The following is a 15354-nucleotide window of genomic DNA, read 5'->3' as shown; positions in this document are numbered from 1 at the left end:
AAATGCAAATTAGTCTGCAGTTAAGAGTGTGCTTAAACACCTTGTGTAAGCAGATGGACTTGTCTAACTGAAACAGTACATGACCTGCGTGAAGTTGGCCCCCCATATGTTTCAGATTTCAACCAAACTGGTCTCAATCGTATGTGCCGCGTTTGTGCCGGATTGTGCAGTTAAAACTGTCCTTAGTTTCCGAGATATTAATGTTGTTTACATGGTCACGTGACACCAGCGTGAAGTTAGCCCCCCATTTGTGTCTGATTTCCACCAAACCGATCGCAATCGTATGTACTGCGTTTGTGCTGGTTTGTGCCGTTAAAACTGTCCTTTGTGCTGCTTTAGTTTCCGAGATATTAATGTTGTTTACATGGTCACGTGACACCAGCGTGAAGTTAGCCCCCCATTTGTGTCTGATTTCCACCAAACCGATCGCAATCGTGTGTGCTGCATTTGTGCTGGTTTGTGCCGTTAAAACTGTCCTCTTTGCTGCTTTAGTTTCCGAGATATTAATGTTTGTATGGTTGCCCCTCCCCCTCCAATTTTAGTCTGATTTCGACCAAACCAATCGCAATCGTTTGTGCCGTTAAAACTGTCCTTGCTTATTTACATGGTCACGTGACTCCGCCGTTAAGTTAGCCTCCCACTTAATGCCTCCCAATCGGTCTCAATAGTTAGTGCCGTTTAAAAATTGTCTGTACTTTTATTTTTCTGAGTTATACCTCTCAGTTTATGCCTTACATATTTTTCACTATATTTTTACAATATATTGTCCTCCTTCCTCCTCTGCACTCCTAGTGTTGCCGACTCTGGCGTTCACAAGGGAAAGGGTTACCTCCCTGTTAGACTCCGAGTGCTTCAGCTGGACGGCACGTGTGTGTTTCGAAGTGACCCAGGCAGAGATTAACATCTTCGTGAGATTCGTAGAGTATAGATAGACCTTAGGTTTTGTGGTTGATACCGGATTCCGAACAAATGGGTAAGTGCTTATAATACTCACAGTTGCATTTTTCAAAAAATGGTGGTGTTGTAGAAGGAAACAACACTAAGCTAAAATGTTTATTTCAGTGCATTTACTATTCTGAACTCAGTTATATACCACAAATTTCCACAGCATAAAAATCTGCAAGTCCCTTGCAGGAGTGTCTCCGTTAGTCCACAGCGATTCAAATGTTAACTTATGGTTTATTAAATGCAAGAAAACCTTATTCCTTTACCAAACACCAAGTAATCTTTAATTGTTTATTAAACAGTCTTATCAAACGTCACGTAACTTAATTTTGTTTTTCAAACATAAAATTTAACAAGTTTTCAATGAAAATTTTAACATTCCTCTGGCGGGTAATTCCGTTTCAAATCATCACAGTTTTGGACCTCATCTCCACAGATTTTAATGTAATTTAGGATGATTATTTGGTCATATGAGTAACCCATGGAACTGAAACCACACGCATCTTGGATCAATATTAAGGGAGATTTAAGCTAACAAAGTTATTTGGGGGGCTATGACTTTGACTGGCTATATCTTCCTTAATATAAGTTGTGGATAGTGTAGTATTTATGCAAAATAGATCTGGAAAAGAGCTTTAGAACAATACAAAAACCATTTCTGTGCAACTTTATATTAAGGGAGATGTAGCCAGTCAAAAGTCTTACTCTCCCCCGCCCCCCCCCCCCCCGATAATTTAAAAGTTTGTTAGCTTAAATCTGCCTTAATACTGATCCATGACGCTTGCGATTTCAGTTCTATAGGTTACTCATATGACCAAATCAGCATGCTATGTGTTTTCTTTATTTGACAATGAGGTCCAAAAGTGTGATGATTTGACACGGAACTACCCAGGCATTAAACATCACTGTAACACAGTTGATCATGTTCACTGATAAGAATGTCTGCCTTTAGTAAAGACAATTGCATGGAACTGTGTTGTTGTTGTTTTCTCACAGACCGCAATGACTTTTGTGCTCAAATCATCATATTTCTCCCAGATGCCATTTGGTCTCCTGCAAAAAGCAATATAGTGGCCAAGACAGTCTACAGTTGGTCCTGGGCAGAATGCTACAGCTCCTCTCAGGGTGAACATGTCATCTTGGAGCTTCATGGTTAATGGCAAGTCACAAAGTTTCTGCTTCCTGCAGTCAGTTAGATTTGTTTGAGTTTGGTTGATGCCATGGTCCACATCAACACATAAGAGTTGTCCTGTGCTGAATGAATGCATCACTGTGCCATTGCAGAGATTGCTGACTGACTGGTGCTGTCTAGGATATATTTCAGGGTTTGGAATTCTGGCTTGGCATTTCGTGTTGCTCATGGTGAGTTGTTCAAGCAATGCACTTTTCAGCTCTGACATTCCTTTATTGATCAACACCTCCTCACTTGCCGATACAAAAGGGATATGTCTGCCAACTGCTTGACTTGAGCAATAAATGGTAGAACAGGAGCCAGTAGAGATAATGCTTGGGGCAGTCTTCATGGTGTTTGTAATTATATTTGAGATGTGACACTGTGCATCCAGCATTTGAACACCTGACTTCATTGCTGTCATTGTAAACATGTGCATTAAGATGTTTGTTCGCAGTAAATATGCTTTTCTGTCGACTCCTTTTTGAACAATGTGCTGGACAAGTTCAAAAACCTCAATGGACTTGCCAGCATTGCCAACAAACTGGCTGAAGGTCTCGCTGTCACAGTATGCACAGTAGAGTACCTGGCAGAATGAATCAAATGCACAGGTATTTTTCACAATTAGTCCAATTTTGGCTTTTTTCCATGTGACAGAAGTATCAGCATGTAGCCATTCAGAACATGGTGCAAGGTAAGTGTGCTTTCTTTTCTTCGGTGGCACTCCAAGACCTCTCCAGTTTTCAGTTGATGGATAATCCTCATGTTCCATCACTTTCTCTGACATTGTACTAGTTGTGTCTCTGTGAGAGGACCCTGTGGCACAATCTTCAGTTGCTTTGGAAATTTTCATGTTTCCTTCAATTGAACCAAGGTGCCGAACAATGAACCTGTCTATCCGAAAAGGTAAGTTTTCATGTTTGAAAACATTATTCTTTAGTCTGTTAAATTCAGCTTCAACACAGGCTGTGCTTGCAGTGAGTTTTGCACTTTTATATAATGGGACCATAATGCTTGTCCACAAAGGGAGGTAACTAGATATCCTTAATACATGAGGAATTATTTCTGGAAGAAAGTGCAGATTGTCCCTGTCACCATTGTCCACGATCGTCAATTTGGCTTTCTCAATGATATTTGTAACCCAGTCTTTCATGTCTGTCTGAGATGGCTCTGTGAAATTGTCCATTTCTGTTTCTTGAATTTCATCATCCTTCATGTCAGGACAGATGGCACTCACTTCTGCGATTCTCGCCCTCAGATAAATTTTGCTCATTTCTGCCATTACAGGACGTCCTGTTTCATTGTGCCCTTCAGTCTCACTCAGAGCCACGACTGTAATTGAGTAAATGATTTGATGTGCATCATCCAGCGTCCCTGCTTGTAAAAGCTTGGCCATGCATCGGAGGTAAAATTCTCTTACTCTGCAGGGTTTTTTCCTCAGGCATTCCCATCGACTGATGAGCTTTATGCAGTGAGCAACATCTACTCTAATAAAGCAAGCTGGTAGCTTTGAAGTTGGTTTCTAATTAGCACTCCAAAACTTTCATCAATGTATGCCCTGAGGTCTGAACAGTGAGTGAAGGCTTTCACCATGCCACCAAGAAGAGCAAGGGAGAAATCACTCACAGCCTCTCTGGGTATTGGAGCCCCTGAATGATGCCACTCGGAAAGCCAAGATGCTATTGCATTGGCATCGTGTTTTTCGGATAGCATCTGTACCACTGGTATGCTACATGTTTTATCAATTATCGAATATTGTAAACTACCCTGATAAAGAAAAATGTGTCCTGACATACCGTATGGTCTTTTCAGTTTTTTCACAATAGATCCCGTGGCATCGAAGCAAACACAGTGCTGCTGCTTTGACTGGGATTTATACAGCTGCATCTGAGATGGATTCCAATAATGGTAATAAAATTTATCTATGCCAATGTCATGAATACTGCCGCTGTGAGGTACAGAGTGTTTTAAAAGCTGAAGTGATAGCACAGGATCTTTGTGTTGAAGCTCTTCATCTTTTCTTTCCTGCTTGGCTTTCCGGAGTGTAGTCAGATTGTACAAATGACTGGGCTCAGGGTCACCAAATCTCATCAATTTGTTGGCTTCAGTTTCACGCCAGGTACTTGGCTGTATTCCACTTTCACAAAGATTTTTTGCCACTTCAGCACGCAGATTTCCAGATAACTGCCTCTTTGACTTGAAACTATGCAGTGTCTCATCTTGTAGAATGCAGTGAAGGAGAGCACATTCATTTGATTTGGGTTCTTTGACACAGTGAATGAGAAGTCTGCCTTTGCACTCTTTGCAGTGTGCTTCGATGGCCAAAAATTTTGTAAGTGATGCTGGATACACCTTTGCCCTTTTAAAAACTAGAGTGCAGGCACACTTCACTTTATTCCATATCTGCTCATTTAACATGTGTGTCCATGTTCCTCGCTTCAGGATTACATATTCTCTCCCACGGTTGCTACTGATGTCCTGATATGTGACTGTGTCAGGTAAGATGGCTCTCCATTGTTTTTCTGAAAGTGTAAGATTAAATTTAATGATATTTTCTGTCTGTGGTGTCTGTAGCAGGTCATAATTTTCATCTCCATCTTCACAGGACACTTCACTGTCATCACTGCCTTCCTGCTCTGCCCCCACCACAGCTAACCCTAAACCTTGCCATACATTATGGCGGTTTAATTTTACAAACGTATACAACGCTTTGGCTGAAATTTTGGAGTTCAGCTGCTGGCTCAGAGCAATCCATACATCATCAGAAGGAACAGCTATATGACCGCTACAGACAATTTGATCCTACGCTGTCTGGAGAACCTCAATTATTTTCTCCTTGCTGACACTAGGAATTTTGGGCATCTGATCAAAAGAAATGCAAATGACCACGACTTCAGTATATTTATGTGTTTTATCTGTATAAAGTATATCAAATAACTATTTGTTAATACTTAATTAAAATGTGCAAAAGAGCTTTGTGCATTAACTGTCTTACATAAATTTGTGCCTTCAATTTACCGAGTTATGTCAATACTTTAATGTACAAATGTTACGTACCTTTTATGACGTATTTCTGAAGTCGATGTACAGTATTTTAGTAACAAGACAATTTAAATTAATGGCGATCACAGGTCAATGATTATGCACTCGTTGCTAAAGTGTTTAATAGTTGAACTTACATTGGTCGCCGCCTTTACAAAACTCAGTTGTGATTGGATATATGTTAGTTCGGGTTGAGTGGAGGGAGAAAGTACAACTTCATTATTGGACATTTTTATTTAACCGCCATGTGCAATAAGTGAGAGGGTCCACGGGAAGGTAAAGACATCACAATACACAGTGCAGGCAAAATGACAAGAGTTTATTATACATTGTTGTACAGTATTAAGCATTAACTGGTCGCGTTTGGTGCTGGGCGTTCACTACCTTGCAGCAAAATGCTATATATGTACTTCTGCACATGATTTAGAGCTCTGTGATGTGCTTTACCAGTACCACTGTAAATGGCACACAATTACTTCTCACACTGCAAGAACCACTTTTCATACTTGATACTGTCGTTTTGCTTTTTCACTCCCACATCTAAAGAAATGGACGCATGCTGTGCTGTGATGAGTTGGTAGAACCGATGATAACCTAGCTGGGTCAAGCCTGCACGTAACGAAGCAGGATGTAACGGTCGGTCATTTGTGGGAATATCTACAGTAGCAAGATCCTGAAATGTGGTATCTGGCTGGCGGGGTGACTAAGTCTACGTACAGCTTTGTTGCGGAGTCACCAAACCGTCCACCTTCTGTTAACATGAGAAATATGCGCCTGAGCAGTATACGGCGATCACATAAAGGCATAAACTGAGAGGTATAACTCAGAAAAATAAAAGTACAGACAATTTTTAAACGGCACAAACTATTGAGACCGATTGGGAGGCATTAAGTGGGGGGCTAACTTAACGGCGGAGTTACGTGACCATGTAAATAAGCAAGGACAGTTTTAACGGCACAAACGATTGCGATTGGTTTGGTCGAAATCAGACTAAAATTGGAGGGGGAGGGGCAACCATACAAACATTAATATCTCGGAAACAAAAGCAGCAAAGAGGACAGTTTTAACGGCACAAACCAGCACAAACGCAGCACACACGATTGCGATCGGTTTGGTGGAAATCAGACACAAATGGGGGGCCAACTTCACGCTGGTGTCACGTGACCATGTAAACAACATTAATATCTCGGAAACTAAAGCAGCACAAAGGATAGTTTTAACGGCACAAACCAGCACAAATGCAGCACACACGATTGCGATCGGTCTGGTGGAAATCTGACGCTAATGGGGGGCCAACTTCACGCTGATGACGTCACCATGTAAACCAGTGGTGTAGTGTACATTTTTGTAGTGGGTATACTGTGCTTAGAAAAAAAAAGTACACTGGTTCATGCAATGCAGTCAAGAATTTAATTTAATTTTTTGCATATTTAACTTTGCAAAAATTCTCAGATGCTTGTATTTGAACTGGATAAATGTACAACAACCATAACAGAGCTGCAGGAATTGTATTGAAAACATGGATACAGCATATATTCAAAACATGTTCAAATACTAAGACGTAAAGAAGTATATTAATTGTTCAAATACAGATTGAACCAAATGAATGTGTAGATCTATAAAATGTTCCAAAAGCGTTTGTTCTCGGGCTGCTTAGGTTTCACTTGTCGTCGTGTCTGTGTTGCAGAGTGGTGCTTTCGTAACCACGTTGTTACATACTTCCTAGGCTCAAAAATATTAACAGGAGGGCCATTTATATTGATCATCATGAGATGACTAACATTTGACAGTAACAGAGAAGACCTTTTATCAGTGCATACATTGTTCATTAGGCTAAAGCCTCTTTCACATTCAGCTGTGCTACATGGTATGGTTTTCATGCAAATGATCAGAGGTTTAAGGTTTTCAGGCTCCTTGTTTTGGTCCTCAATAAAGTCTCTCATGCCATTGACAGCCTGGTTTTCACAAAGATTAAATCTCTTGCAAAGTCTCTTTATTTCTGTCTCACCATATCTGATACTGGGGTTTGATGGCCAACTGGTTTTATCAAGTATGCTCAGATCACGTAGGATTTCCCCTTGAAAGGAGAGTCGCTTCTCCAAATTACTGATCAAGCTTTGCAGGAACTGATTTGGAACTACTGATTTTAGTTTGGGGTTTGGCTGTAAGGGAACAGACCCAAAGTGTCCTGAAGCCTTTGCTTCACTGGCCTCTACTGACTTTTCCCCTGGAGAGTCTTTAAAGGACCTGAGAACACGAATAGTGTGTTTTAGTAGTTGTTCAGCTTTTAAAAGCGTGATAGACTGTGCTTGGAGCTGCTGGGATAAGTTTGATAGTTCAAAAAGTGCATCATACATTAGTCCTAGGTCAGAAAGAAATTCTGTGCTTTGCAAACGATGTGCTAGTCCTTTATACGTTTGCCTCTCTTTTGCGCTCCTTGTTTGGTCCACAGAAGCATTTTCAAAGTGTTTGTTGAGCGCACCATAGGACTTCCACACTGCTTTCACAGTGCGGAAGCTGCTTGCTACCCATCGGATGTTCAAAATTCTGCCAATTTGTTGAACGTGAGATCCCACTTCTTGTGCAGCTTCCAGAAGTTCTCTGGAGTTTTTACTGGACTGGCTGTATAGATTGTGAATCTTTTCCATGAAAGCTTTAAAATGATTTACAGACACAACCTTGTCTACTGCATCTGATACAGCCAGCTCCAGTCGATGGTTCATACAGTGCCATGTGAAAAGGTTAGGATACCTTGCAGTCAGCCTGGTTGCAACACCTCAGTTCCTGCCCAACATAACACTAGCTCCATCAGAAACAAATGCAATCCAGTTTTTTTGAAGCCACTCTTCACTGAAGCCTGCAGTGTCCAAACAAGTTAGTAAAGCTTTCTCTATACTTTCTGCAGTTTGGCTCTCCAACTCGACCAGCTCCAGGAATACAAATTCAGGCGTGGCTCCATCAATTGAGGCCTTTACACTGACAATCATAGCAGATTTGTGACTGGCAGATGTAGCCTCATCAATAAGAACAGATAGTTTGTTTGAAGAAGACACAATGCTGTTCACAATTTTTGTCTGCATTTCCCTTGCAACATGTTCAACAATTTTTGTGCAACTATACCTGGAGTGTAGACTAGTGCCCAAGTTCACACCATTTTTTTCCTGAAGTTCAATGAGATCGTCGTGATCAGTAAAAGGTCTGTTCATCTTTGCAATATAATATGCTGTTCTGAACACAGCATCCGTCTCGGCCAGCACAGTGTCTGATACAGCCCTCACCATACTTCCAAGCAAATCCTGTCCACATTTTTGTGTGAGCTCCTGAGCTATTTCATGAGCCCTGGAATTCTCATGCCGCCGAATCTTGTTCCGGAGTGAAGACAGTGCCGTTTCTCGGTTCTCACTGGAACCTGATGACTTTTCTGTCAGGACACCAGTTGACTTGGTGGTGCTGCAAACTTCACATCCTGCAAGTGAATAAAAATGATCAGAATTGTATCATTTTAAAACTCTCCTAATAGTAGCATCTACTGATCTAATTTAACTAATTCTCAACATATATTATACAATTAATCATTAACTGCAAACCATTTTACACCATTACAAACAAGAGATGAAAATGAAGTGATCAAACTTTATTTTTTCTATTATTTTAATGACTCCCATGAGCTACAAAAATTATACTGTCAAATGTCTGCCAAGCATAACTTACTTTACTCAACTTTTATACTCTCTAACTTCAAAATACTATGTACAAATAATCAAATTTAGTTTTATATAAATTATATCATTCATTAAATATACACAAAACATCACAGATTTTCTTCATAAACTAAATTTCATAGGCACATTTTTTTTTCTTCTAACATCTGCTTTACCTAGCTTTCTTTCCCTCCATCCTAACCAAGGATGTCTGTTTTGGAACTCTCTAGCCTGACTCTCACTCCACACGGCTGGCCAGGAGCTCCCATCTAAAAAAATAAACAATGGTTTTACAATACAGTCTATGGGCTCTCCAGGACCAGGATTCCCTACCCCTGAGCTAGGCTGTGTGATGACATACTTGAGCTAGCTTTAACAACTTTGTAAACTAGCCACTTAAAAAAAAGCCACTTGTACTTACCAGGGGCAGGAGTAACGCTGACGTCAGTCTCATTATGTTTGTGTTGAGCCGTCAAGCTGGTGGTGGTGGGTTCTTCTAAGGCTGTCTCTGTTGCTACAGCTGGAGGAGCCGGTTTATAAAAACAATCAAAAAGTGTCGCTTGTTTTCTCTTCATCTTCATCCGCTAGTTTCTGCGACGCTTCTCCGTGCTCTCTTCCTGAGTGAATTTCATATGTTCCCGCCCACACCGTTCCAGCCAATTACAAATGAGCCGCTGAATACCAGACCAATCGCAGAGCAGTGCGCTGTAGTGTAAGCTCATTGGCTCAGTCTTGGCAACAGGAGGAGAGGTGACGCAGCAGCGGAGAGAAGCAAAGGGGAGTTTCGCTTGTCCATGAATGCGAATGTAATGAACACACGCATGGATTGCCACGTAACATCGGCCACTTTTTAGTGGTTATACGGAAATTCTTAAGCCTTTCTAGTGGGCATACGGCGTATACCAGCGTATCACGTAGACTACACCACTGATGTAAACACACATTTATATCTCAGAAACTAAAACAGCACAAACAAAAATTTTAACGGCACAATCCGGCACAAATGCGGCACATACGATTGAGACCAGTTTGGTTGAAATCTGAAACATATGGGGGGCCAACTTCACGCAGGTCGAAACATGGCCCAATTGAAACAATGGGAAGGATTATAAAACTGTTTCAAGTAGGAAATCCAACATGGATTGTGGCAAAAGATGTTGTATGTTACAAGTCAGCTGTATCAAAAATTTGGTGCAAGTATAAGCAAATTAAGGAACATGTCAAAGCGTCAGGAAAGAAAACAAACCAATATGCATTGAAAATAGAAAATACACAACAAAAAATTAGAAACAAATGGGTGGAAACGGGACTCAATGTTTGTGACTGAACTTTAAAAAACTGACTGAATGAAATGAGACTTACATATAGAAAAGACAAACCAAAACCAGTAGAAACACTTCAACAGAGCAAAACACGGCTACAGTGGGCAAAGGAAAAGCAATCATAGAGAGAGGATGATTGGGTGTAAGCGATATTCAGTGATGAATCACAAATCTCCACTGGGTCAAGGAGATATTGCTGGAACTTTTGTCTGGTGCTGTTCTAATGAAACATAAAGAAACATATAAAGATGACTACCTGATGAAAACAAGCAAATGTCCCTAATCATTTATGATATGGTATTGCCTGTCAGGTAAAGGACCAGGGGAAAGCACAATCATTACCTCAACAGTCAATGCACCGGTGTACATTGAAATTTTGTATGCTTTTCTCATTTGATCAATAGAAAATAAGTTGATGAAGTAATTTTTCAGGATTATATGTCTACTAGGACTAGGTGTTAAAATCCATTGATCAGTACTGTATGCCGATTTCCTCTTAGGTAGGTGACCTCATGGGTTTTCATATGACGATACTCTGCCTCCAGTACGACACGTCATCAGTTGTGTACCCTGGGGTCATTGGGTGTTTCGGCCTTTTATCACAATACACTTTTGCTCGAGGCCGGCCCACCACAGGCCGATCAGACCTGGGTGTGTGCCGCACCGGAGGCTCCACGAGTAGCCCAGCCTGTCTCCTTCCATTTCAATCACAGCCAATGGCTGCTTCTTATGGCAGTATCTGCAAGCTCTTTGATGGTCTTCTGCTGAGCCTGCCCTCTAACTCCAACCTCCTTCAGTAGCCTTGTGGTGGAACTAGCTACAAAGCCCCTGCAACCCACCTCCACTGGCTGCACAAATACTTTCCAACTCCGGTCCTCTGCTTCAGCTGCCAGGTTTGCATATCGCATCTTTTTCCTTTCGAATGTCTCATTGATTGCTTCCTCCCATGGGACTGTCAGCTCTACAATGAAGACACGTTGATAGGATTTGGACCAAAGGACCAGGTCTGGCTGCAGGTTGGTTGCTGCGATTTCAGGCGCGAAAGTGAACCTCCGATTTAAGTCCACCTGCATTTCCCAATCTCGGGCTGCATTCAGCGGACCTGAGTCTGGAGATGCTCTTTTGGCCTGCTGCTTCTCCCCCTCCTGGACGAAAGATGTTTGTAGCCAAAAGGCAGTTCCAATTTCCACGGGCATAGCATTGGTGGCTACCCTCTTGGCCTCTAGTGCAGCTGCCAAGCACCTCAGCACTTGGTTGTGGCGCCAGGCGTATCTGCCTTGGGTAAGGCTCATCTTACAACCCATCAGGATGTGTTTTAGAGTTGCTGGGGCAGCACACTGGAGACAGGCCTGATCCTCTCCAAATCAAAGATGTAAGTTTGTTGGAGAGGGCAGGACATCATATGTGGCTCTGATGGTAAAGCTCAACATATTGGACTCCATGTTCCACAGCTCACTCCAGGTTATCTGTCTCCTCTCCACGCCATCCCACTTCATCCAGCGGCCTTGCTTGGCTTGGGTCATAGCCCTAGCACACCTACCTACTTCCTCCTGGTGTCACACCTCCTCTATCACCAGGCGCCATCGTTCTAGTGGTGTAGACTTCTGCCATGTGGGTGCTGTTGTTCCCAGTCCTAGGCCCCCTTTGCCAATTTGGACTTGGCCCACTATGTCCCAATGTCTCAGGGCGGTCTTTGCCTGTGCCACGGCTACTCCTGGCCTCCACTTCTTCCCTGTTGCCAGGGTGGGGGCTGCACCTCTGACCAAAGGATCCCGGGATTCTGTGAGGGTCATTTCAAGCCTTGCTTTGGAGCATTTGTACTCTTCCACCAGGCTTGAGATTGGGAGAGAGAGAGCTCCATTGCCATGCAGGTCTATGCTACTGAGGCATCTGGGTAGTTCATGTAAGTTCCGCACCTGGGCATTCACCAGCCTCTCTAGCCACTTGGCATGGGATAGGGTGACCTCATAGATGGAAACTGGCCACATGAGGTGAGACAACAGTCCAAACTGAAAGCACAATAATACATCTTGCCATAGAGCAAAAAGTGTTAAAGCTTTTCTTCAGAAATGGCATGTCAACTCAATCACATGGCCAGCAAACAGTCCAGGGCCCATATTCACAAAGCATCTTAAGGCTAATAGTAGCTCCTAGCTTGCTAATGTAGGAGAAACTCCAAAAAATAATGGGTGTGTCAGTCCTAAATGTAGGACTCCTCATTTTTTGATTAAGAGAAATTCACAAAGCCCCTTAGTGCTAAAAGTAGCACCTAAGTCTGGGAGAAAAGTAGTTGAGAGGACTCCTAAGTCCAATTCACAAAGAGTCACAAAATGGCTGCTGTCAATCCAGCTTGCAATGTCTTGAAAACATTAAATGAGTGCTGAATTACTTAAAGGATACTGGCTCTTTTGGGAGGGAATAATGATTGTTGTGGAGCTTGTGAGGGAAGCAATAACATCTCCAACAATCTGAGTTAACCCAGTGATATACAGTGGAAACTGCTTATAGTGATCATTATAACTGATTTTTTTTTTTCATTATGTCTCAGGCAGATTACCATCTAATTGACATTTGTATATTTATTATATGAATATAAGGTAATAAAAAATGGACAGCATCGCTATGTACTGAATTTTAATGAAATTCAAAATACAGTACAGCTGTTTTAAACACTTTTCAAATTACTGAACTGTGTATAATTCAAATATGCCATAATACTGTACTGTACATAAAATATACCTTATTGTAGTTTTGCTGCTGCATCTCAGTGGCTCGGTTTTGGCAGTTTGTGCTTCCCAGTCCTGTGTTCCCCAGTTCTGTCATTAATGTTACTCCCCTTGCTAGTCCGTGTCCTTCTCCATTGTAGTACCCTCATTTCGACCCCTTGTGATCTGCTTTATTTCTTGTCCCTGTCTTGTTTTGTTTTTCTTCAATGAAACTCTTTTTGGTTCATGAAAATGCTTTCCTTTCAGTCCTTCATTTCTGAAGCTATTACAGGTCTATTCTTTATACAGTATATTTATGATATACATTAATGCAAGATCAGCTGAAAATATTAGGAACGCCCATTTACCTAAATATAAGTCTAAGATTATGAAATGACTTTTCTCATGAAGTCTGAATGGGTAAATAAGACTTATTAACTCGTGAATAAAAAAAATGCAATTCTTTACAATGTTTTACTTTTTAACATCTTTTGTTGTATAATTACTTTTCATCCTATGTACTGTATGGGGAGAGATTGCTTGCCACCCTGCCACTGCAAATAACTCGGTGTCAGTTTCGCAGCAATACTTTCACAAAATAGAATCCATTCAGTCGGCTTGTAACACAATATTGAACTCTAAAGACCTGGGATTAAGGAAAATGTTTTGTAGTGCTTTCTCTTATATAGAGCCCCTTCTGATTTCTCACTTCCTGAGCCAGACAGCAACACAAGTTAGAGAGGACCAGAAGAGCTGGAGGTGAAGCTGATCAGCAAGTAACAATCTGCCCATAAGGCTAAAACACATTCATTGTATACATGCATTATGTGATAAATAACCAGTATATTTTTAAGCTAAATACTGAACTCTTGAAGGTAACCTCATATATTTTACCATTTTTTGTGATTCCTTTGGCGTGTCTCAAATGACGATTGCTTTGTAACATTTGATGAAAAATACTTAACATAATCATAGCTATAAGAGCATTTTTCAAAACAATTCATGCATATAGCATGACAGTAAGGTTAATCTGCAAAAGGCCGTAAGTTACCTAAAACAATTAGCTCCTGTCTCGAAATTAGCCAGTGCCACCAAAATGAAAAGTACAATCAGTCCAGCACAGTACAATTGTTTTAACCAGGGGAGTCAAAATGCTTAGATATGTTGTCAAAATGTCAGTGTATGTTCCTGAGTTGCACAGTTCTGAATGATAGTCATTCTCCACTTTCATAGTCATTGGCTGATCTTTCTTCTTTAGCAAACTAATACTTCTCCATGTCAAAGACACCAGTTTCAACATTGCAAGGCTCTACATTACAGTATGTACGGTAAAGCTCAGTGGCATGAAAAAGCACTCGCATGCACATGTAACTTTTTCAGATCTCACGATAGTACAATAGCAAATTGAAAGTTTGATGATTTGAAAATTTGTGTGAAACAGTGAGAGATGACATTCTGCTGTGTAGAAGTGCCATCATAATGTGGGGATTACTCTTGTTTTGACATGAATAAATATCAGTTTGCTAAAAAATTATGATCAGTCAATGACAGTAAGAAAGTAGGAAATGATTATCATTCAGAATTGTGGAGCTCAGGAAATTAAAATGACATTTTGAAAATATAACTAAGCATTTTTACTCTCATGGTTAAAAAGATTGTACTGTGCTGTGTTGATTGTTCTTTTCATTTTGGTGGTTTTGACACATGAGTTTGTTTTGGGTGAAATACGGCCGTTTGTGCTATGTGCTTAAACTGTTTTGATGAATGCTCTTATAATCATGAGAATGTTAAATATGTTTCATGAAATGTGCCAAAGCAAGTGAAAAAACTAATATAATCTCTTAACTGATTCACTTTCACTTTTAAGAAATCTAGTTATAAGCAGCACCCTTCAAACACATTATACACATGAACTGTCTGATAAATAGTTAAGTTGCACTGAGAAAATATAGGGGACATTCCAAACACTCTTCTAAAACTCTTCTCAGTTTGCACTTGGCTGCTTGAATGATTATAATTCTAGCTTCATCTACAGATAGCATGCCTCTCAACACCTCAATCCTCCATGCTGATCTTATCTTCTATTTACTGCACAACGTGCATTCCTGCTGTTAAGGTGGGGTAGTAAAACAACACTAAGGAGGAACACCTGGAACCTTATTCGTTCAATTTGTTCAGCAAGTCCATCAGTCTGTAAACATTTTGATCAATTTATTGTCTTATTATAAGATTTTTTAAAGATAAACAAATGGTTAATTGAAACATGTTAAGACACAATGATTGATGGACTTTTACTGAAGAAAACAGACCTACAAACAGGCTTAGACATGGAATTGTTAGCAGTGAATGAACCAATATTACAATAACATATAATAGAAATTAGAAAGTTTCATTTCATTTTCTATAATATATGACACAATTTCATGTTATATGTCACGCCCCGCTCCGTCCGCTCCCGATGTGTGCCA

At 40.7% G+C, this 15354-nt stretch overlaps 1 protein-coding gene and 1 long non-coding RNA gene across 20 annotated transcripts; one reads left to right on the top strand and one right to left on the bottom strand.

Moving 5' to 3' along the window:
• The first annotated feature begins 222 nt into the window (after positions 1 to 222).
• On the top strand, positions 223 to 5086 carry LOC140592338 (uncharacterized). Of its 19 annotated transcripts, none has more exons than XR_011992724.1 (8): positions 618 to 973; positions 1984 to 2104; positions 2230 to 2307; positions 2774 to 2810; positions 2912 to 3840; positions 3929 to 4448; positions 4559 to 4614; positions 4722 to 5086. It is a non-coding gene; the product is annotated as an uncharacterized lncRNA (long non-coding RNA). The 19 variants fall into 19 exon arrangements; XR_011992721.1 differs by having other exon boundaries at positions 1984 to 2727; positions 2912 to 3022; positions 3404 to 3840; XR_011992726.1 differs by having other exon boundaries at positions 1984 to 2727; positions 2774 to 3022; positions 3404 to 3521; positions 3680 to 3840.
• Positions 5087 to 7430: 2344 nt separating this feature from the next.
• Positions 7431 to 9616, bottom strand: LOC140592336 (E3 SUMO-protein ligase KIAA1586-like). Its single transcript, XM_072715753.1, has 3 exons — positions 9281 to 9616; positions 9036 to 9128; positions 7431 to 8624 (listed from the first exon to the last, which is right to left on the bottom strand). Exons 1-3 carry the CDS (start codon positions 9438 to 9440, stop codon positions 7936 to 7938), a joined length of 942 nt encoding a protein of 313 aa, XP_072571854.1. The 5' UTR covers positions 9441 to 9616; the 3' UTR covers positions 7431 to 7935.
• Positions 9617 to 15354: the final 5738 nt, after the last annotated feature.

This window comes from Paramormyrops kingsleyae, chromosome 8 (genome assembly GCF_048594095.1).
Source record: "Paramormyrops kingsleyae isolate MSU_618 chromosome 8, PKINGS_0.4, whole genome shotgun sequence".
Classification (NCBI taxonomy): Eukaryota; Metazoa; Chordata; class Actinopteri; order Osteoglossiformes; family Mormyridae; genus Paramormyrops; species Paramormyrops kingsleyae.
The sequence above is the reverse complement of the archived record's forward strand: the minus strand, read 5'-3'. Positions and strand labels throughout refer to the sequence as shown.

Coding starts and splice junctions, on each gene's coding strand:
- LOC140592336 (XM_072715753.1), bottom strand. CDS start 9,440: ATGAAGATGAAGAGAAAACAAGCGACACTTTTTGATTGTTTTTATAAA. Junction 9,129..9,280: donor CAGCGTTACTCCTGCCCCTG/GTAAGTACAAGT, acceptor TTATTTTTTTAG/ATGGGAGCTCCTGGCCAGCC. Junction 8,625..9,035: donor ATGGAGGGAAAGAAAGCTAG/GTAAAGCAGATG, acceptor ATTCACTTGCAG/GATGTGAAGTTTGCAGCACC.